This window comes from Macrobrachium nipponense, chromosome 32 (genome assembly GCF_015104395.2).
Source record: "Macrobrachium nipponense isolate FS-2020 chromosome 32, ASM1510439v2, whole genome shotgun sequence".
Taxonomy (NCBI): domain Eukaryota; kingdom Metazoa; phylum Arthropoda; class Malacostraca; order Decapoda; family Palaemonidae; genus Macrobrachium; species Macrobrachium nipponense.
In genome coordinates this window covers 13,392,375-13,417,172 of record NC_061094.1, presented here as the reverse complement: position 1 = coordinate 13,417,172, position 24,798 = coordinate 13,392,375, and the positions used below count along the sequence as shown (strand labels likewise).

The following is a 24,798-nucleotide window of genomic DNA, read 5'->3' as shown; positions in this document are numbered from 1 at the left end:
ACAGGCATGGTCCTTTTCTTTTGGCCCCATATGCAGTACTATGAATGTTCTGGCAAATTCTTTGTACTTACGTTCTTTATACATTTCTCATCTTACTTTAGACATCTGAATATCTGTTAGCTTGGGGATACACTAAATTGTGAAGTAGGTTCTGAGAAGGCAGTAAGAAAAGAAGTAGGAACAGCACATATGAAGTGGAAAGAGATTGCTACACTACTGATGAACAAAAGTATTCCATTGGCAAATGGAGGAAAACTTTGTGGCAAGTGCTGAGGGGCTCAACTACATTCAACAGACAAAAGGAGATTTTGAACATGTGTGACAACAAAATGTTACAATTAAAGGCTGAGGAATATTGGGAAGATCATATCCAAAGTGAAAGTTTCTGGAAAACAAACTAATATTTCTGGGCCTGAAATAATTTGGACAAGATAAGAAGAACAGTTTGGTATGGTACTACACTGCAGTAGTAGATATTATGGAAAAGGCAAGACAAGGACCAATGGGAAAGCCCAAAATCCTTGGGGGAAGAACATGGATGAAGACCTACTCCAACCAGATGATTAAACACAGCATAATAAAGTAAAATAAGCTCATTTCAAGTCTAACCTCATGAAAGGAAAATCTGACTCATAACTGTTAATGGTGATGATGATAATTAAAATGTGGTGAACTTTTGAGCTACAATAGGAAATAAAAGCACCAAAAAAAGTGGGATAAAGCAAAGTGTACCATTTGTGATGCCAACATTAAACAGGTCTGCCTGAAGAAATTTTAAGTGTAGGTGGTTTTCAATAGATTTCCATGAAGTAAAACGAGTATAAAGTTGAAGTTAATTTTGCACTGTAGTTTCTGCATAGGGTGACTATCACTTGTATAACTATTGTATATCATTACATGTCTTCTATTTGTCAGAATTCATCTCATTGTAACCCAAGAGAGACCTTAAAAAGTGTTGCAGATTTTCCATGGTGAACAATTTAACCTTCTGGTGGGTGGAACCAGTCTACCAAAAATGTATTAACATTTGGATATTTTTCCTTACACCTTTAATAAAATAAAATTGCATGGACTCACAATACAAGTTGCATTTGAAATGTTAAATGTTGCGTGAATCAAGGAAAAACTCAGCAATAACCACAAATATTTACCAATAATATGATAGTGGAAGACCTACAATAAATACTAAAAACTTAATCACTACACACTATGGCTGACACTGTCCCCCCCCCTCCCCCAAAATCCCCAATCAAAATTTTCAGTGATCAAGGAAGGGGCAATGGAGGAGGGGAACAAAAACAAACTCATACAATTTAGTCGAGAGTTAATGAAAATGTTATTTATAATGGTGCCAATCACAATTTACAAATAAATCATAAGTACATAGCGGCAAAGTGCTAATGTAGATACATGTATTCCATCACAAGGAATACTTACCTGCATCTTACAAGCCAACAATTTACCTACTTATATAGTCAACATTGGAGCATTTGAGAAGTTTCAATGCACAAAGCACACTACCTGTAGAATGCTGATAAGAGAAATGATACAGTAACAAATTACTGCACTGTCATACACACAAAATTTACCAAACAAATTCATGAGAAAAAACAATAAGCAAAAATATGGATAGTACCGACTAAAAAGGATAAAAATCAAAGAGGTTAATAAACAAAAGATTCAAATAAGTTATCAGGAAGAACTGTATTTATTTTGGACATAAAATATACAAAAACATTTATCAGTAGGTAAGAAAAACTAATGATAAAAATAAAAATGACTGAACAACAACTAGGTTAACAATACTACTATATATGTAGCTCAAATGCTAACAAAAAGTAAAAAGTGGAAATTTTAATGGCAATTCTAATGAGAATATAAATAATACAAACAATGCATTAATGTCTTATGGATGGTGCAGTTAAACTGAAGATTCAATCATCGTCTGCATAAAGCCTTGCACAAACTAGCTGCCATAAGATGCTTTGCAGGAATCCAAAATTACTTAATATCAAAATATTCACCTAGATTTAGATACCTACTATATAAACCAAACTACTTGGCTAAATAACAATGATCAAAGACTCTCTCAGCCCCTCCTTGAAAATAATTGTTCGCGGGTCAGACCGTAACCTTTCTGAAATCACCTTTGTCTATAATAAATGAAATTCTGTGTAAGTTACTACATAACTACTGCTCACTGCATAAATAATATTAACATTAGGTAGGTGAAATATAATAAATTTTACTATATGAGATCAGGAATGAAGGAATGTGGCTTAAAATTGTCAAGAAGGAAATTGTAGTCAGTATATTCCAAATCATATACTAAGCAGTATATATTCTCATGAGTACAATATCATTTACATAAAGACAAAGACATCATTTGCAGTATGTCTGCAAAAACAGAAGAGTATATCCTTAATGCACTCTTCATCAATTACCTTAGTTATGTCTTCAAACCAAAACATCCTCCAGGTGAGAGCCTATTCATAGAGGGATGATGAAGTCTAGGCCCTTTATAAACATATTTCATTGTTAATTCAATCTCACTGTCTACTATTGTAGTAATATCAATAAGACACCCCAAGCATAAATAGTAATAATGCAATGGAAATAGAGTATGACAGATATTCATGAGCACTTTCTCCAAAAATATAGTGCTTTGTACATGCACACCATGGTCTTAAGAGACCATTAGGCTTGTTCCTGGTTTTGACCACAAAAACATAATAATTTAGTGGTAAATTATTATTATATAGGATTAGTTTATCCAGACCTCTGAGCCTAACAAAGGCTCTTCTCGGGCTGGTTTTCAGGAATTAATCCTGAGAGAAAAAAAAAATCAGATCTAGTGATAAAACATATCAATAATTTAGAAGTGGTCATATCAGCCTTGGTGTTACTAAATTTCCCTAGGTTAGCATAAAGCACTTAATCCCTCACATACCCTAACTGGGATGATATTTTGCTCCATGACCATCAAGCAGTAAGGTGGGACAACATTCTAAGCTTGTATGAACAAAAATTTCACTAAATAAAACAAAACACTGTCTCAGGTAAATGAAAATCTACTTTGGTGGAAAGGAGATTGACGCATACAACAGCTCTGTGATTCAGATGACAATTCTAAGTCAGTTGTATCGTCAAACCCCTCTGTAGGATCTCCCAGCAATCAAGTGGTTAAGTCCCACTAGCTTGGTATTTCAGATCTGAGAGCTGACAGATTGGCCAATAACCTTTAATACAAAAGGATTGTTTCAAGAAAAATGCATGGAAGAATATAGACAAAAAAGCTCAAGGTAGGTTTGAGCAAGATTCACACATGACTGAATTACCTTCAAATGATATCAGTCTAGACACAGAGGCAACCTAAAAATTCTTTAGGGTATAACTTACATTGCAAGGATCATAGCCTATGAACTTGACAAAATTATTAAAATGCACAGCTCAACAGGATGCAAAAAACAAAATCTTGAAACATGTTATGAATGCAAAGGCACCTGTCTTCTGAGACCAACTCCTTCCAACCGAGTTAATGATTAGTTGATGCAAAATGGGGTTTTACTTCTACTAAGGATGATCTCTTTCCACCTGGCATAATAAATCATTTTCATTTATATAAATACAAAGATAAGATAAAACACTTTGAAGTATTGCATTTACCCAAGACAGTGTTTTCCAGTACAAATACACATTAATTACATTAACACAAAAGATACATGATTAATTATGATGTTTCCTTTCCCCATGCTGTCTGGAAGTGTTACTTCTGCCTTAAACAGATCCCATAAAAACTTGTAAAGGCTTTAATTTTTTTTAAGTAGGTATTTTTATCCTATTACAAAAGCACAATGCTAAAACCTTCTAAAGCAGAGTACAGTTGTCTAGTCATCCATGTGCTGATGAAGACCATACAATACAGTGCATACAGTACTAAATTCTATATAATCATATGTTCCATAAATACAGACCTCTTAAATCACTAATACTAAACCGCAGGTACAGGGCAGCATTAGCTGAAAATTTGAGTCATCCATTGGCAAATCAAGCATACAACTACAATATGAATATGAGAGGGTGAAGGATTGAACTAGAATAATAATAAAATGACACACTAAACAAATAAGCTGGCTGTAAATCACCTAATTTAGATTGCACAAAAAAATAAATTGCCATAACACATCACTGTAATATAAAATCAATGAAGTAATGCTGAGAAAATGAGAAATACAATGAAGTGCAAAAATATTAAATACTGTCCCTAGTTTAAAAGCAATATGTAATATAAGGTAAACAGGTGAATGTGTAGTGGATAAATTTTGAGTGCCAGGGCTTCAAAATGGTTGGCTGGAAAATCTAAAAGAATTGGTAAACTTATGCTTTCCTAATGTTAGAAAAGGGTGTTGATAAATGGGATCTACTTAACTTTTCATATCAAAAGCTGATATAAAACAAATACAAAAATAAAACAAAAAAATACAATTTCTACACAATTCCAATTTATCTTTGTTTTACATGCTGTCTGGTGAAACAAATTGTTACAAAAATCCACATGAGTAAACTGATTTACACTCTGTTTACTCATTTACTCTATTATTATTTTAAAGAAATAAATGACAGCCATATTATTACTATTCATAAACACTGGTCCTGTAACATTTAAATACATTTTAGCTTGGCCAAAGGTACTATCATAACCTAGGTTACAGTAAAGCCAGGCCAAGTATCCTGGCCCTGTTTTTTCTGCCCTACACCTCTACGTATTATGAATTTTAGTGTGAAACTATATCTACTGGTAATGATGTTACCAGTTTTCGTTTTGTATATGCTCTGGGGGTTGAGTTAAAAAAAGATTCTACAACCAAAAAAGTTTGAGAACCTGATGTAATAGAAGATGCATTGAAAAGAAAATGTAGAAACTAAACAAAATGCAGCAGTAAGACAAAAGTATTTCTAGGGTATAATACATGTTACCACTAAAAGACACAACTATTTGCCTCACATTTAACATCTGAGTCAGGACAAAGATAGTGTAATAAAGTCCTAAATTTACTATTACTGGGGCACTTGTAACTCTGTCATATATTTTGAATATAAGGAACTGATATGTTTCATAACTGGGATAATGTAATTTTAATGATTTTGTTTACAAAGGATACCTGCTTTACAGGGTTGTAACTTGAACTTACAGCACTATTGCTATTTATTACCATCATAATTATGATGATTTGGGTTAAGGTGATTTTCGGCTTACTGCACCCTGCTTTGCAGCTTTGATACTGATGGAGGATCAAGGCTTGCCTCTCCACCAAAACATAATCGTTCTTAAACTGCCATACTTAGAATTGCATTTTGTCATTTTCGGTTGCTTTTTGGTAATGAATACCTAGATTGCCATCTTATGTTAGATGATCAAGAATATAACCCACTAGCAAGTCTAGAGATTACCTGTTGCTAAATAAATCTTAAGTACTATCAAGGGCAGATCCAGTCTTCTATTTGGACCATCCTCTAAAACTGAGAAACTGAATAGCTTACATGTAGTATTTTATTTAAATAATTAGATTAATAATTTTGTCAATTAGTGACAATACATTTGTTTAGCAAATGAACCCAAAAAATGTTAACATAGCTCAAGACCTGGGTCTGAAATAGTTTCAGTCATTTTTCCAGATAGATGCCAGTGCCCTTCAAAATCAAATGAGAAACAATGTTAATTTGCACACCCCTACCTTTCTATCACATCCACACACCTGAACCTTTGTAATATAAAAAAAAAAAAAAAAAAAAAACATAAGATGAAAAATCATTGAATGTCCTAACTTCACTAAGAAAAGACACTATGTACTACAATGCACAATTTGGGACAGGAAGATTACAGGCAGTACATACAAGAACATTCAAACAAATATCATCACTTAAGACACACGAGATATCAGAAGTTAAGATGACTGAACCTGTACTAAAAAAAAAAATTATGATTACAAGGCCAGTTGGTAGAAACACTCAGATATTTGAAGGTAAAAATAAAACTGACTAAAGGTATCCATTCACATTTAGTAACCCAACTAGATACAGTGTCTGGTATGTAATTAGAACTAAAGTGGTTCCACACCAGCCACTTTGGGAACTTCTTGATATGCAAGAAAACCTCCAGGATAGAATGGATTAAGGGAGCGACATAAAAGTATTTGCAAGACTTTTTCTAAGTACTAACGGGGGAAGATCCAGTCTCCTCCTCTTACCTTTCAGGATTGAAGAAGTCCTAAATTTGTCAATTGATTAAAAATTATATAATATTCAGTATTGTATAAATAATTAGCATAAGTTCAATCTGGAGGGTCAGATTTTACATTTCAAACCTCAACATAGTATACAGTGCTGTATTTAAATTTGTTTTAAAAATGAAAGAAGGGTTTTTTATTCCAGGATAATAAGTTTATGTATAGTACATACAAACATCATTTAGACACATACCAAATGGTTACTAGATGTGGTACTTGCTTGGTTGAAACATCACTTATTTAACTACACAACTCCTCAACTTGATATGTATACCATATAATATCTGCTCATCCAACAACTGAATCAAAATATCTGATTGAGAGTGCAATCACCAACATCTATAACCCTTGTTCTGCTTATAGGCATACATGGACAGGGAAATTGAATATGGACTTGAGGAGATCCAGAAGTCTTTCTGGTTACTCACCCAATGAGAAATTACCCCTGTTGCACTGTCATCTTTGGCATCAACAATAACATACAGCATATGTTGGCTTATACTCGATACAACTGGGTGTGTGTCTGATGCATAACTGGATTTCGTGTATTGCCTGCCATGGCTTCACTTTACAAATCAGCAGGCATTACAAAACACATAAATAATAATTCATTTAGTGTGAGATACAAAAAACTCAAAATCTATTGCCTGGAATACACACTGAACAATCCTCCCATGTATCTAGTATATTGAGGGAGCCAGTTTTGCAAGGAGCTTTTTTCTGGTCAAACTGGTATTCAACATGTTTAGATCTGTCCCTCAGTTTACTGTATCACAGTGATCTTAAGGGATATGGGGGTTTTCTGATGTTTCTCTGCATGGAGAGACATTCCTGTGTGTGTGAATCATCCTTACATTTCTCTAGGTTCTTGTGTTATTTATATCTCCATGCTGCTCTCATTTATCTTCTACTTTCTCAATGCTTCCTGTATTGATGAGAGATTCTCCACATCAAGGCTTCCATTTTATGTTAGTACTACAAACCAATACTCTTTATGTTAGCACTGCAAGTCAATGCTCTTGTCAGGGTGGTAATGATAAGAATCCGGTTATCAAGGTATATCTATTCAATTGAAAACATTTGGAATTAGATGAAATATCATGTCTAAGGAATGTGAGCCATTTTCACAGCATGAAGTTCTCTCTTTTACAGCAAACTGATAAGTTTTTGGAACCTGTGCCTTTAACTGTTTCATGGTAATTAATTAAATAGTTACCCTGTACAAGAGAGCCAAATTTATAAGGGCTGATGTACGTATTGGGATGTTACAGAATGACAGCGTTTTGGGAAACTGTACCTGTTACCATGGGCTGATATGACCCTTTGTAGTAATGCCTTAGTGGACCTCATATGTCCTAAATGAGCATTTCAGTTTTCAGCCCCCTTGGTGAAACAAAATCCCACTCTAGGTTAATTAATGTCATTATGATTCTTTACATCATAATGTAGGGGCATGTGTGTCACCTGCAATGGCAGCTACATGAACCTCTTCCTTACAAAACAAAATCATCTTGTGGTAGCTGGCAAAAGTGGGTGAAGGAGATGCAAAAGCTCATCTTTTGCTCTATTACATATTATGGCTGTGAAATCCTTCAAAATCTCCTCTTTTAAAGGAAATACTGTATGGAAACAAGACTTAGAAAAAATTAAGATCATCATCATCTTGCATTCCCTACCACCTAAGAATCATGGGAGTGCAAGGAAACAATAGGTCCACAAGTCGCAAGTAGCATACAATTACACAATTGATTCAATTGTTGTCAATTGCTTAAGAGCTTGGCAATATTTTACTTTGCTTTCAGTCAAGTGGCTTTTCATAGTCTAAACAGGTGAAAAACTGAAGAGATGAAGGGAAACAAATTTCAGAGCTAGCTTCCATGTCTGCATTACAGGATAACTGACACAGCAACGACACAGATCTTATGAGAAAAGCAGCTCTCTCTTGTGAGGAATAATCACTTCGGATGAATATCCAACTCAGTTCTCAGCTAACACAGCCCAATACCTGGCAGTACTACATATCTAAAATAAGAGATTTGTACTTTATAAGGGACTTACAGTAATTAATGATGTATGTATGCTCTGAATTGATGCCAAAAAAAACCACTCTTCAAGTTCTGTAGACTTAATGCATTATCAATAAAACATATAGTAAATCTGTACAATAAGAAATTAACCAAGATGGAGGGTGCCAAGTCTAAAAAGACAATAATTTTAGGAAACTTAAATAACTCACTATTAAAATATACTACATTATCTTTAAGAGCTGATGCAGTAGGTAAAGTGATTCAATTCTTTACATACAGCCCAGACAGCTGCAATTTATATCTCCTTGGAGGTGGAATAAAGTGTTGTCAGTTGTTGGAAGTGGGATCATAATTTACCGCCCGTCAAAATATATAGTTGTTGAAATGGGATATTTTGTATTTCTTTTGTAACCGAAGCCCTGAATTATTTCTAGCACCATGAAAAGAGTAAGAGTAAAATTTCCCTACCAATCTTGATTCCAACCAGTTATATGTGTAAGGATTTCATTTCTCTTTTAATACAGACTTTCACCTCTTTAAAAAATTGAAGGAATAAATCTCTTTAAGGAGTTAAAAAACGTCCATTGATGCAGGCAATCAACTACCTAATGTCTGAAATAAAGTAACTTCTCTGAGAAGTTGAAATGAACCACTATACTATAGTTTACCCCCCTTCTAAACAGTACAAAACCTCTGACTTGAAACTCACAGTATTAGTAAATGCATTAAATATTTGTGTAAATATCTTAACTACCTAACAAAAACCATTCTAGAAATAATGAGAAGAGAAGGCCTACAACAAAAATATCAATTATAAAGATACACAAATGCTCGTCATTTCTTATCAGTTATCAAGTACAATACTGTTGCAACAATAATGACTATGTGCCATACCCTATGTAACAATTACAACTACTTTTTAATCTTAATATGATTCCACATCTAATTCATGCTTGCATTTGATTTTTATGCAGTTATTTGGACTTGATGCTGAAGTGTTCTCTGGGTAAACATACATTCTTTGCAAACCTACAACTAGAGGACTGTTCGCTTCCTATGCTTGACAAAGATAATGAACAAGACAAGATCATTCCACTGCACTACTTTACTCGAACGGTCTCATGTATGCTCTGCTTACAGTTTTTGGTGAAATTTTATAATTATCAAATACCTTAATCAAGCTATCTGCCAAATACCTTGATCAAACTATAGATCAAGCTATCTGACGACAAATAATGAGTAACCAAAACCTGTCTCACTACTGACACTTGAGGAAAAACTAATATACAGTAAAGTAATAAAATTCCTTTGGCAAAATTTTACCCTGTGAATCCTTCACAATATACCAGAGACATAAACCTATAAAAATTAGATGCCAGCTTGAAAAGCTTTACTTGGATGAACTGTAACACTATTTTTTATGGAGAAAGAATAAAGAATCAGTAATAGAAGAAAAACTGACATGATAATCAAAAACTGTAAAAACTTTGGGATCTTGGACAAAAATTCAAATAAAGAATGTGTTCTAGTTGTGACTGGATGATCACATGATCAAATATGAAAATTAACATCATACTTTACTAAAACTGAAAACTCTAATTACATTCTTTGTAAGGTAGTAGTATAAATATGTACATCATGAAACATTTTTGTGCATTTCATGCACTAAACTATACAATTTATTTCTACAGTATTTGTGTATAACACGGACAAAACCTTTGTTCATTGTAGTTATGAAACTACTAATAAATATGCAATAAATAAGTTAAAATAAATAGATGCTAAAAGAACAGTCTGTACTTTGGCATATTTTCTAAAAATCACACAGATTTCTGTAGCTGTACAATTTGTCATTATCCCCACAGTCACTTTGCTGTACAGTATATGGGACAGAATGTGATAGAACAAATAAATAAAAAATATAACTTTCCACGTATAAGAGGAAAAAATTATTGTCCCTTTAGATGTGAATAATTTTGGTTTTACAATTGGCCTCACGTTCTTTTATAATTGGATCCTCTTCAAGCTGCCTTCTCTGATTACGAAGTCTCCTTGGATCTAAGTTGGCACCGATACTCTGCATGCCTCTTGCTAGCCGGCCAGCATTGGGTGCAAGGCTCTGTACTCCCCGAGCTAATACAGAAAATGGGGCAAGCACTGCTTCCTTATTCAAGGCTGACAAAGGGGACAAAGGATTTGACTGATCACCACTCTGTCCAGTTCTTCCTGTTGGAATGGATGAACCCCCAATATGGCCTTCAGAATGACTGGAGGGAAGGTGTAACTGAAGATCAGTAGCTGAGGAAGCTCTTACCACACTACTCCCTGACCCATCTCTCTCGTCACGAACATCCACCTCATCAGATGAGTGAGATATCTTCCTCACCCTTTGCATCAAGAGTGATGGAGACAAACCTCCAAAGGTAGGGGTAAGTGATGGTGTCTTGGAATTCTCTGCAATTTCACTTACCAGTATTTCAGGAGTTGGGGAACGATGATTGCCAATTCCTCCAGTGCATCCTCTTAAATTACTCCTAGAATTTAAAATAGCTGAGTCACTGTAGCAACGTGCAACAGGTGGTGAAGGATATCGAGGAGGAGTAAGAGATGGAGAGAGGCTTGAGGCAAGAACTCCACATGAAGACAAGTAAGTTTCCACCCCATTCAATGGCAAAACAAGGTCAGTGTCATCTTGCACTGACACACGCGGCTTCTGAAAGAGAAAAAAAATTTAACTGATACGTTTTAATAAAATTACATGGTGGTTTACAGTTACTGTTCACATCAAGTGTAAAATCTTATACATGGTCAAGAAAAGGAAAATGTAAATACTGTCTTGAAAGGAAAAACCCTCCCCTTTACCGTTTTTACAGTACCATACTTAACCTATCTAAACAAAAGACTTTACATAACGTATAAAGACAAAAACATGAATGCTAAAATGCTTTGCATGTATGGTAACAGCAGTTACTGTGACAAGCATTTCCCATATGACAGCATAAGTTTCAAAATTTCACTAAAAAAATATGGCCCTCACAAGTCCTCCACTTTGTACAATAACTCTTCCCACCAAGATTTTGCAGTAGTATAGGTACAGACACACACTGCCTTACAACCAAGTTAGGTTCAAGATCACTGCATCAGTGCTGGAATAAATATAAGATGGGATGCAGTGCGTATAATGTGTGTGTTGCATTGGTTAATATATGAGTATTTATGCTTTTCTTATCTTATCAAATTTATAAAACTAGTTGTTCAGGTAATGATTTGTGCACTGGTTTTTGTTTTTAATTAACACATGATTTCTGAATATACTTTTTACTATACTACTTCAATAAAATTTTGACTATCATAAATGAGGAAGAATACAAATCAAACAGGTAAAGAATCTTGAATTGCATCAACGTATGTATTATTTTTCATCATGACCTTCAGTAACGTAACCTAATTACATAATCAGTCAGCCATAGCAAGGGATACAGAATAGTTTTATATATACAAATTACACATCACCAGTCCTTTCAGATAATGACCTACCTGAAGGTAAAACTGTGAAATTTTTTGGTGATTCTGCACAGAAGTGGGACGTTTGAAACGTAAGCTAGACATTGGATTCAGCTTTGCCAAACCAGATGTTACATTGCTGAAAGCCCGAGTTCCTGAAACAGCAAACATGATATCTTAAGTGTATGTATAGGGAAGAGAAAAAAGCTTTGAAAAACAAGAAAACTTACAGTTCATGATTATTGTATCCCACTGATGGTTGAATAAGACTCCTGCAAGAATACTACTCTTTTTACAATGAACCTGAATGCAAATATATGAGTTAGACTCAAAAATATATTTTTTCTGTTTTTCTCTTTATAATGTGAAAGGGACCCTTCTACGATGGGCCAGGAAATGTGATATACTGAATTACTCTCATGGTATGGAACTACATACGTATTCATTTGCCTAAATCTATGACTAGTCAGGTATACTCAAGCACATCCACTTCTTACCTTACACATCACATAGTATGCACACTGTTCTTTCTCATCACAGCTTCTCTTTACAATTCTGTTTATAATACAGAAATCTTGCAATTATGGCTCCAAGTATCTAATGTCATGGAATAAGTACAATCTGTACAAGGCCTTTGATTCTACTGCCAAAGACCAAATGAACTCACTTAGTAGCAGTCATTGCCCTGCACCTGCCTCCCAATACATATCTCCATTTTGATTTACTTTTCTGATATTTAAAACCTGGTCTGTAATGCTCTGTTGAATACTACTTTGTCTCAAACCAACACAAAATTCTCAAATTCTCCAACATCATCTTCAAAGCTCTTACTATACCCTCACATTTTAAGATGGGGTCTGTATTTACTGTAACATCAACACACTTAACAAAGATCATGAATCTTCTCTTTATGGTGCCCTTCAGTCGAAAATGATTTTATTCAACTCTCAATAAGTAATAGTATACAGTGGTACCTCAGGATACTAAATTAATCCGTTCCGAGGCGGCCTTCGTAACCTGAGCTTTTCGTATCTTGAACCGCATTTTACATGTAAACTGCCTAATTCATTCCAAGCCCTACAAAAACACCCCAGTAAATTTTATAATAAAGCTAAATTGACCAATAAACAATGAAATACGTACAACAATTTGGACCATTCAATACCTAACATAACCTTTATTGTAGTACGTACCTGTAAATAAAGTGTATTAGTGTACATGGTACAAGAAATACTTTACGTACATGTACGTACATATATGTAGTAAAATGTGGAACCTAACCTTACCTTTTGAGTGAGGCGATCTACACATTAACAAATGGCATCCTCTTCTTTCCGTGAACTTTAGCAACATTCTTGGGACCAATGGCTAATAACGTAAGTAATTAAGTTCACACAACACGATAAAGTAACTAACAGTACAACAAAAGTGAAATCACTGTCACGAATTTACGTTAACAAACAAAATACGTATTATATGTGAAGGAACGAATTCCAGTGTTTACGATAACGCTGCCGCAAAAATGGTCAAGGAATGCCTTTACATAGAGGCATGATGCTGACCAATAGGAGAACAGGATCTTATGGCGGTGACTAGCATCAGGAACCAATGGGAGAGCGGGAGGATGGTGGCGAGTCTACTGAGTTGGCGGCGCATGAGTTTTAAAATTGTTATCGGTGGTCCAGGTGAGTCTCGGGACTTTACAGCAACAACCTTTCGTAACCTGAACTATTTTCGTATGTAGAGCCAAAAAAATCTTCGTATTTGCTTTCATAACTTGGATTTTTCGTAAGTTGGGACTTTTGTATGTCGAGGTACCACTGCATAATACCACTGTAATTATGCAATGGTTTCCTTAATTCCAGTGACTTTCAAATTTAGTCTTGCTTCTTTTGGTGAAACCCCATAGTTTATGGTAAAAGCCACAACTGATGCATCTGAGATTGCTGTAGTACGTATATTCATTCTGTGGATTAAGTTTCAGATCCAAAGCTTAGCCACATACTTCGAAACTACAACATTATCCATATATTCACAAATTCTGGCCATAACTTGCACAGTAAAGGTCTTCACCCAAGAGGGCACATTTGTCTGTTTTGACCATGAATTTTTATAGTTAGTGGTAAGCCTTGCTCAATTAATCTTGACAACTCTGAACATGCAGCTACAATCTTCATGTACAGCATCTCTACAAAGTGGATTGTGTTGTATCTAAACTCTAAGCATTCCAACACTGTTTTCTGGAAATTCTTCCACCTCTTGATTACGAATGTACTTATTCATATAAAGTTTTATTTGATATTCATTCCAGTTACTTCTTTCATATTGTGAAAATCAAAGGACTAAATTTTTGTGTCTATTTCAATCAACTATTTATCTGGTTTTAAGACTAAATTAACCCTTTAACGCTGAAGGGGTATAATAAAAATTGTCTCCCATATGCCGGCAGGTTCTGGGAGTGAGCGCCGAAGCGGAAAAATTTTTTCTTCAAAAAATCACAGTGCGCTTAGTTTTCAAGATTAAGAGTTCATTTTTGGCTCCTTTTTTTGTCATTGCCTGAAGTTTAGTATGCAACCATCAGAAATGAAAAAAATATAATTATCATATACAGTAGTACCTCGAGATACGAAAGGCTCTACTTACGAAAAACTCGAGATACGAAAGCCAATGCGAAAAATTTTACTGCTCTACATACGAAAAGTTTTCAAGATACGAAAGGTTCTTGCTGTAAAGTCCCGAGATTTGCCCGGACCACCGAGAACAATTTTAAAACTCCCGCGCCGCCAACTGAGTAACTCGCCACCATCCTCCCACTCTCCAATTGGTTCCTGATGCTAGTCACCCCATAAGGTCCTGCTCTCCTATTGGTCAGCATCTACCGCTTGTGCTTTAAGCATTCTATTGGTAAAAGGATGCTGTAAATTGAAAAACTTATTCATGCAATACATTTAATAAAAAAAACAAAAAAAAAACATTGGAGGTAAAGATAGAATAAAGAATAGAAATGAATGGTTTTATACTGTTGGTAGTTTCAGTAGTTGAAGAGAGATCATGAAAATTTATGGCTTACTGTGTAAAGTGATTGCTTGTCGATCGTTCGATACTCGTAAGTGCTGGATGTAAACAGACGTTTGAAAGCTTTTTTTTTTTTTTATTATAGTTAATGGTTACTTAATAATTATTTGAAATGAGTACATGTAATACATTTAATAAAAAAATTGTGAATTAGATATAATAAAATATAAAATAAATCAGACTGCCAACAAATACGTATTTTTTAGAATTCTTCTTCTGTTTTATTATTACGTTACGTATACGTATGTTTCATTATAGCTGTCAGTAACTCGGTATCTCCATTAGGTAAAGATAGAATAAAGAATAGAAATGAATGGTATTATACTGTTTGGTAGTTTCATTAGTTGAAGAGAGATACTAATGACAATTTATGGCTTACTGTGTGCTAGGAAAAATGATTGCTTGGCGCTCGTTCGATACTCGTAAGACGGGTAAGAGCTGAATGTAAACAATCGATTGGAAGGTTTGTTTTTTGTTTGTTTGTGTATTATAGTTAATGATTAATTAATAATTATTTGAAATGAGTACATACTGATTATTTATACATTTTATTGGCATATTCTAAGCTTTTAGCTCTTAGGTTTAGATGTCAGACTCATAGACTAGGCTACAGTAGCAACCGCTAACATAGGCTAGGCTTATTGCTAAGGGACATATGCTAAAGTTCTAATATATGCAGTAAAAATGGGGTTGAACATTACATGCAGTTGAATATTACTCAAGTATGTACAGTATTTTGCCTTTTTGGAGTCATATTTCTTCCGTCGGATTGGCGTTGTAACCCTAGAACATGTGTTTTAGGCCTGAAAATATAATTTACTGGGGTGTTTTTGGAGGGCTTGGAACGGATTAGTCATTTTACATGTAAAATGTGGTCCAAGATACGAAAAGCTCATGATACGAAGGCCGCCTCGGAATGGATTAATTTCGTATCTCGAGGTACCACTGTATAAATAATGCGATATATGATAGCACGAAAACAAAATTTCATATATAATTGTATTCAAATCGCGCTGTGAGCAAAACGGTTAAAGCTAACGAGTTAATTGTTTTTCGTTGTATTGTACACTAAGTTGCAATCATTTTGGTATATAACACATTATAAAACGATCAAAGCAACACAGAGAAAATATTACCACAAAATATGCATAAATTCGTAATGTGCGGACGTAAAAAAATGTTTTTTAAAAAAATTCACCATAAATCGAAATATTGTTCTAGAGACTTCCAATTTGTTTCAAAATGAAGATAAATGGTTGAATATTACTATACTTTCAGAGTTTTAGCTTACAATTGCAGTTTTCGACCATTTCAGACGAGTTAAAGTTGACCGAATGTCGAATTTTTTATATATATATTTTTTCTATATGCAAATATTTCAAAAATAAGAAAAGCTACAACCTTCAATTATTTTTTGTTGTATTTTACATGAAATTGCGCACAATTTCATATATAAAACTCTATGAAACGCCTAATATGAAACGGAGCAAATATTACGAGAATACGACGTATGCATTTCAGAGATTTGTGGCGGAGAATCCGCGCGAGGAGGGAAGGAAAAAGTTTTTTTTTTTTAATTCACCATAAATCTAAATATTGTGCTAGAGACTTCGAATTTGTTTCAAAATGAAGATAAATGACTGAATATTACTAGACTGTAAGAGTTTTAGCTTACAATTGCATTTTTAGACCATTTCAGTAGAGTCAAAATTGACCAAACATGGTTTTTTTTCTATTTATCATGATTTATATGCAAATATTTTTAAAATGAGAAAAGCTACAACCTTCAATTATATTTTGCTGTATTCTACATAAAATTGCACATATTTTCATATATAAAACTCTATGAAACGCGTAATATGAAACGGAGCAAATATTACGAGAATGCGACATACGCATTTCGGAGATTTGCAGCGGAGAATCCGCGCACGGAGGGAAGGAAAGGGTTTTTTTCATAAATTCACCATAAATCTAAATATTGGTGCTAGAGACTTTGAATTGTTTCAAAATGAAGATAAATGACTGAATATTACTAGACTGTAAGAGGTTTAGCTTACAATTGCGTTTTTTGACCATTTCGGTAGAGTCAAAGTTGACCAAACGTGGTTTTTTTTCTATTTATCATGATTTATATGCAAATATTTCGAAAATGAGAAAAGCTACAACCTTCAATTATGTTTGGTTGTATTCTACATGAAATTGTGCAAATATTCATAAATAAAAATTTATGTAACGGCTAATTTAAAATGGTGCAAACATTACGACAATCGGACGAAAAAATTTATGATTTTTTCGAAAGAGTTACCGCGCCGATGTAAGGAAAAAGTTTTTTTCATAAATTCACCATAAATCGAAATATTGTGCTAGAGACTTCCAATTTGTTGTAAAATAAAGGTAAATGATTGACTATTACTAGAATATAAGTGTTTTAGCTTACAATTGCGTTTTTTGACCTTTTCGGTAGAGTCAAAGTTGACCGAAGGTTGAAATTTTGGCACTTATCGTTATTTAGATGAAAATATTTATAAACTGATACAAGCTACAAGCATGGATTGTTTTTAGATGTATTCTACATGAAATTGCACACATTTCCATATATAAAACTTTATGTAACGGCTAATTTAAAATGGTGCAAACATTACGACAATCGGACAAAAAATTTATGATTTTTTCAAAAGAGTTACCGCGCCGACGTAAGGAAAAAGTTTTTTTCATAAATTCACCATAAATCGAAATATTGTGCTAGAGACTTCCAATTTGTTGCAAAATAAAGGTAAATGATTGACTATTACTAGAAAATATAAGTGTTTTAGCTTACAATTGTGTTTTTTTACCTTTTCGGTAGAGTCAAAGTTGACCAAAGGTTGAAATTTTTGCACTTATCGTTATTTATATAAAAATATTTCAACTGATAAAAGCTATAACCATGAGTTGTTTTTAGTCGTATTCTACATGAAACTGGGCACATTTTCATATATAATACTCCATGTAACGGCTAATATAAAATGGTGCAAAAATTATGTCAAAATGACGAAACAATTTCTGAGATGAGTCGCTGATGTTTTTTAGTGCGAGAAGAAAGAAATTCGCGCTTGCACGCCTGGGTAACGAACAAAACAACGCCTTGATCCGTGAGCTCCCAGCATCCCCCAAGGCGCGTGATTCAAAAGTTTTTGCCTGGTAGGCCTATAAGTATTTTTCCACAAATTTTTTAAAAACTTTTTTATATCGACGTACCATACGTCCAATCGGCACCCAACAGACAATTTATGCCGACGTATAGTACGTCCAATCGGCGTTTAAGGGTTAAAAGACATCTCTTGTACTTGATAAGCACTGAATATGCTCAATAGAAGTGACACAGTACAGTGTTCTACTGTTCCATAGGTTATGTTGACCAATTTTCTGCTCCAAATAACTATTAACCCTTTAACACCGATTGGACGTATTAAACGTCGATATAAATTGTCTGTTGGATGCCGATTGGACGTATGGTACGTCGATATAAAAGTTTTTTTTAAATTCGCGGAAAAATAGTTAGAGGCCTACTAGGCAAAAACTTTTGAATCACGCGCCTTAGGGGATGCTGGGAGCTCACGGATCAAGGCGTTGTTTTGTTTACAATCATTACCCAAGCGCGCAAGCGCGAATTTCTTTCTTCTCGCACTAAAAAGCATCAGCGACACATCTCAGAAATTATTTTGTCACTTTGACATAATTTTTGCACCATTTTATATTAGCCGTTACATGGAGTTATATATGAAAATGTGCGCAATTTCATGTAGAATACAACAAAAAACAACTCATGGTTGTAGCTTTTATCAGTTTTGAAATATTTTCATATAAATAATGATAAGTGCCAAAATTTCAACCTTCGGTCAACTTTGACTCTACCAAAATGGTCGAAAAACGCAATTGTAAGCTAAAACTCTTATAGTATTCTAGTAATATTCAACCCTTTTTCTTCAGTTTGCAACAAATTGGAAGTCTCTAGCACAGTATTTTGATTTATGGTGAATTTATGAAAAAAAACTTCTTCCTTGCGTCCGCGCGGAAACTCTTCCGAAAAAATCATAAATTTTTTCGTCCGATTGTCGCAATGTTTGCACCATTTTAAATTAGCTGTTACATAAAGTTTTATATATGGAAATGTGCGCAATTTCATGTAGAATACAACTGAAAACAACCCATGGTTGTAGCTTTTATCAGTTTTGAAATATTTCCATCTAAATAATGATAAGTGCCAAAATTTCAACCTTCGGTCAACTTTGACTGGACCGAAATGGTAAAAAAATGCTATTGTAAGCTAAAACTCTTACATTCTAATAATATTCAATCATTTACCTTTATTTTGAAATAATATTTCGATTTATGGTGAATTTAAGAAAAAAAAAATTTTTCCCTTACATTCGCGCGGTAACTTCCGAAAAAAATCAGAAATTTTTTTGTCTGATTGTCGTAATGTTTGTACCATTTTAAATTGGCCGTTACATAAAGTTTTATATATGAAAATGTGTGCAATTTCATGTAGAATACAGCAATAAACAACCCATGGTTGTAGCTTTTATCAGTTTTGAAATATTTTCGTATAAATAACGATAAGTGCCAAAATTTCAACCTTTGGTCAACATTGACTCGACCGAAATGGTAAAAAAACGCAATTGTAAGCTAAAATAAAAAAATTGCATTACTAGGCAACTAAACCAATTCAATTCAATTTACGGTACCTTTATTTTGAAAACAAATTGGAAGTCTCTAACACAATATTTTGATTTATGGTGAATTTATGAAATAAACTTTTTCCTTACATCAGCGTGGTAACTTCCAAAAAAATCATAAATTTTTTCGTCCAATTGTCGTAATGATTGCACCATTTTAAATTAGCCGTTACATAAAGTTTTAAAGATGAAAATGTGCGCAATTTCATGTAGAATACAACAAGAAACAACCCATGGTTGTAGCTTTTATCAGTTTTGAAATATTTTCATAAAAATAACGATAAATAGAAAAAATTTGTCCTTCGGTCAACTTTAACTCTAGAAATGGTCAAAAACTGCAATTGTAAGCTACAACACTTACAGTCTAGTAATATTCAATCAATTACCTTCATTTTGCAACAAACGGGAAGTCTCTAGCACAATATTTCGAATTATGGTGAATTTTTGAAAACGGCTTTTTTTTACGTCAGCGCATTACGAATTCATGCATCATTTTGTGATAATATTTTCAGAGTTGCCTTGATCATTTTACAATGTGTTATATACCAAAATGATTGCAATTTTGTGTAAAATACAATGAAAAAAAATTAACTCATTAGCTTAACCGTTTTGCTCACAGCGCGATTTGCATACAATTATATATGAAATTTTTTTTCGCACTGTCATATATCCCAATATATATATATGATAATGATATTTTTTTCATTTCTGATGGTTGCATACTAATCTTCAGGCAATGACAAAAAAAGGAGCCAAAAATGAACTCTTAATCTTGAAAACTAAGCGTGCTGTGATTTTTCGAAAAAAACATTTTTTCCGCTTCGGCGCTCACTCGCGAACGCCGCCAGAGACGATTTTTAAAATACCGCTTCGGCGTTTAAGGGTTAAAATATGCAAGAGCTGGATTTAATTTGAAATTTTTTATATCTTTCTTGTTTGGTTTACTATTATTATATTAACCAAGGTACAACCCCAGCTGGAAAAGCAAGATGTTACAACCCCATGGGTTCCAATAGGGATAGCAATTCGTAAGGAAAAATAAATGCCTACATAGTATACAAGAAATTATAAAGGAAAGCTCCAAAACAAGACTCGTGTAAGAATGCTCAATAAAAATGCATTTGCACTTGGTTTGAATGTCTGAAGTTCCAGAAAATAAAAAAAGGTTTCATTTATTTCTTTAAAAGGTTTGCATAGTCCAAGTCTCTGCTGCTTGCCTGTTCATCACCTCTCACTAATTTATTTTTTTTTTTTTTAGTGTAGTCGCTGTCTCGTCCTCAGGGATTACCCTATCCATGGTCTATCCAGAGTTCCATGGTGACCAGACTAATTTCAAGGAATTCTCTTATCTGGTCTTGTGGCCTGGTATTGTGTTGTAATGATAAACATTGTAACATGCGATAGAATATAGATGGACTAAGGATAAGAGGCCACTTTCTATTATCCTCTGCAAACACTATGACCAAGTTTACCCATGTCAAAACTGCAAGAAGAAGTGGTTATGCACAAATGCACAGTCATATTGTTTACAGACAACCAAAATCTGACCAAAACTTCATTCCCTTTGGGTAGTTTACAGTTTAGTTGGCCAGGCCCCGCAACACCTTTTTGCCTGGCCCATAATCAGCTTATTTTGCCAGCACACGTCGGTGCTTCCTATAATTTATGATTGTTAGGCTAGCTCCGAGAATTCAGTTCTTCGCTTATTAATTTCATTACCGAGGTTCATCGAAACATATAAGTGACAACTAAGTGTATATACAATTTTAAGTTTCTGCTAAAAATGTTTTTAGTTTATAATGTGGCACAATGATTTTATTGTGCATAGAAAGCCATAAACCAGCCAGTACAAGTCGGCACTAATGATTTAGAAATGTTAGCTCCAAGAGTTTCTTTCTTCACTTATTGATTTCATTACTGAAGTTCACGGAAACATCCAAGTTGAAAGCTAAGTGCATAATTTGAAGTTTCAGTTAAAAATTTTTAAGTTTAGACCGTGGAACTATGATTTTATTATGCATGAAAAATTGTAAACCAGCTCTTTTCGGCAGGACACGTCGGTGCTTCTTACATTTTGTGACTGTTAGCTATTTGTAGAGCCAAAAATTGTTTTGAAGAATTTACCATTCTATTTATTTTTATCTACAGAAATGTTCCACAATTATTATTACTATTGAATATTGAAGTGGGCATTGCCACTGAAATGACCCTGCTGAAGCCAGATGGATTAGGGACAAATTTCAGGTAGCCATGGAAGAAACCGAGAAGGAATTCTATCCCCATTTACAGCTATTGATGCTGAAGAGGATCTTCTCCCCAAGAAGGGATATTAGGATCCATCTGACTCCAACTGATACATATTACTATATTTTCGGAAGGGTATTGTAACTTACCTAGGACTTCTGCTCCTTTGATAACAGGCCGTTACAGTTCAGTTGAAGAAGCTCAGTCAAAATGTGCAAACTTCCCCAAATGATTTATACAGCTTGCAACAGTTGATCAATTCCATAAGGAAATTATGAATAACATCGGAAAATATTGCTGCAGAACGGCAATGTATGAGGGACATGATGCATGATTCCGAAAAGGAATTGAAGTTAGTCCAGTACACTCCAAAGTGTAGAAGTACTGCATCATGCAACCCAAAGGTGAGAGGGGATGCAAATGCTGCCAAAATAAGGTCTAATGTTAGAATTACCACTGGAAACCACTAATTGGTCAGTTCTGAATACATACAAAGCTTCAAATCAAAACATGATGGGGGCTCCAGTACTCATCCCTGATGATACTTATAATTCTTGGTTAGATGCATCAGTGTGCATTTTCTCTCCTTATAGTAAATACCTAATTAATGAGAGAAAAACTATGATCGAAGCTGTAGATGTGAAAGACCACTAACAGAAATGGTCTTCTTACCTGTGTCTGTAACATTAAAAGCTAAAGAAGACACCCTTTACCAGGACCAAAGTTGCTCACCAAAGAGTTCCAGCCTTCTGTCCCTTCATTTTCAAAATTATTAATCTTGTAAAGACAGATTTTCAGAATTTTACAGTGATTAAAAGACCAGAGACAATGGCAGAATGAAAACCATTTCCTTCAGTCATCCAAGTTTTGGAAAACTCAGCCAAGGAATAGGCAACACTATAGCTCCCTTCTGAAGGGCAAAAGCCTCCTTTATTTATAGCTACACAGCAATTTAGGACCCCTATGAGAAAAATCTCAGAGGCAATAGCCTCTGGAGAATTTCATACTAGGATCCACCTCTTTAGTATTATAAACTCCCCCTTGATGTGGGTTCACCTTGATGTGGTGAGGGGGCTCTTGAACCCCAAGAATTAGTTCCTGGGTTTGAGTCCTAGAGTTTCATATATTTTTATGTGCATATTTATTTGGAGTAATATTGTAGAATTTTCCACTTTTTGTAAAATTTATTGGACCTGACAAATAGGAAAAGATATCATAGCTGGGAATGGGTTTATATCTGAAGCTGAATAGTGGGAATTGTGGTGGGACCATCAACTGCTCGATAATGTTCAGACCTGAGAGTTTTCAGGTGGAACTATTCTGCAGGACTGGATCATGGATTCCAGGGAGTTCTGGTTCTGGGTATAAGACTCTCGGCATTCTACCTGGTTTGTCCATAATGTGATTAGGGTGGGGATGATTGTATTCTTGTAATACTCTCAGTACTATCAAGCAGGTTTGGCTTACACTTGGGCCACTCTTGTCATGTTGTGCCATCCCCTGTGGGGCAGGGTAGGGACGCGGATATTTGGGAGTCGGTTTCTCTCTTGTGCCATGGGTGGAAGAATAAACTCCAAGAAAGGCTGATGATATCTTTTTAAGGTTTTCAGGTTTTTTTTTTTCTCCCCTCTCAAAACCTTCCACCTCCCTAACAAAAAGACATGTGTTTTGGGTAAGGGATCATCCTGCAATGACAAACAGAAAGGAATGGCGTTTTGGTCAAATTTTGGTTGTATGTAAACAATATGGCTGTGCGTATGTGCATAACCACTTCTTGCAGTTTTGACATAGGTAAATTGGGTATTAGTGTTCGCTGAGGATAACAGAAAAGTGCCCCCTTATCCTTATTCCATTTACACTACCACATGTTATAATGTTTATCATTACGACACAATACCTGGCCACAAGACTAGTTAAGAGAATTCTTTGATGTTAGTCTGGTCACCATCGAGCTCTGGATAGACCATGGAAAGGGTAATCCTTCAGGACTCAACAGGAACTACCAAAAACAGCCTTTTCTTATGTCAACTCCTGTTTTTTTTTCACAGGCTATCAGGTAAATTCACTAACAGCCCCCTTAAACATACAACCAGGTAAATTCATTTACAACAGACTCCCATCCTTCTGGGGGACCTACTTGGATGAATGGTTCCTTGTTACAACTAGTGACCTTCTTCAGACACAGCAATTTCATGGTCATCAGTCTAGGTTTTGACCATACCAGGGTGCTCTGATATGGCTAAGGAGAATGACTGGTCCTGCCAGTCAGAAAACTAACCCAAAAACATTACTAGGTTTTTCAAGTCATGTAAGCTATTCCATTAAGTGCTGGATTGAAAGGGGTTATGCTGGTGTTCTTCAAGGTTCTGTTCCTTCACCTACTCCTTTCCCCCGTTTTTACCAATGATTTTCTCAAGCTGAACTTTTCCTTGTCATGCTTCTGCCAATAATTCAATTTATATTTCTTTACCTTCACCTAAAGGCTTGTTCTGTTGTCTTCCCTCAATATTAAATTGCAATTCCAAAACTATTCAACTCTCATCTTGCTTTTATCTGAATGGAACTCTTATAACTTAAGCCAAATCCAACACTGCACTTCTCACTCCTCTTACATCTACCTCTTCAATTAATTTTCTCTGAAAATGCAGTTCTACTTCTACCAACACTGTGGCTATTCAGGGAATGTCAAAATTGTCTAAGAGACAAGACATGGCTAAATCTACTATTCAAAAAATTATATACAGTCTGACCTCTGTAATCCCACACCCTTGGGACCAGGCCACTGCTGGACCACAGAAAATACCGGATGACATAATCACCCCTAAAAAAAAGCCCTATGTAAACAATCTTTCCCTCATTCCACATACTATATATTGCTGTGTTATAAAAAGTAGAACAAAGTTTATGAATACTAATCACTCATTTGTTAGGTTTAGTTCCTTA

At 34.7% G+C, this 24,798-nt stretch overlaps 1 protein-coding gene across 1 annotated transcript in view; it reads right to left on the bottom strand.

Annotated features, from left to right (window-relative positions):
* Nucleotides 1-1,685: 1,685 nt before the first annotated feature.
* The window catches only part of LOC135207366 (phosphatidylinositide phosphatase SAC2-like), a 163,861-nt gene continuing 140,748 nt past the window's right edge, over nt 1,686-24,798 (bottom strand). The window contains exons 13-14 of the mRNA XM_064239095.1: nt 11,852-11,973; nt 1,686-11,027 (exon numbers count right to left, since the gene is read on the bottom strand). Coding sequence (XP_064095165.1) covers nt 10,275-11,027; nt 11,852-11,973 — 875 coding nt within the window. The 3' untranslated portion in view covers nt 1,686-10,274. The remainder of the gene's footprint in view (nt 11,028-11,851; nt 11,974-24,798) is intronic.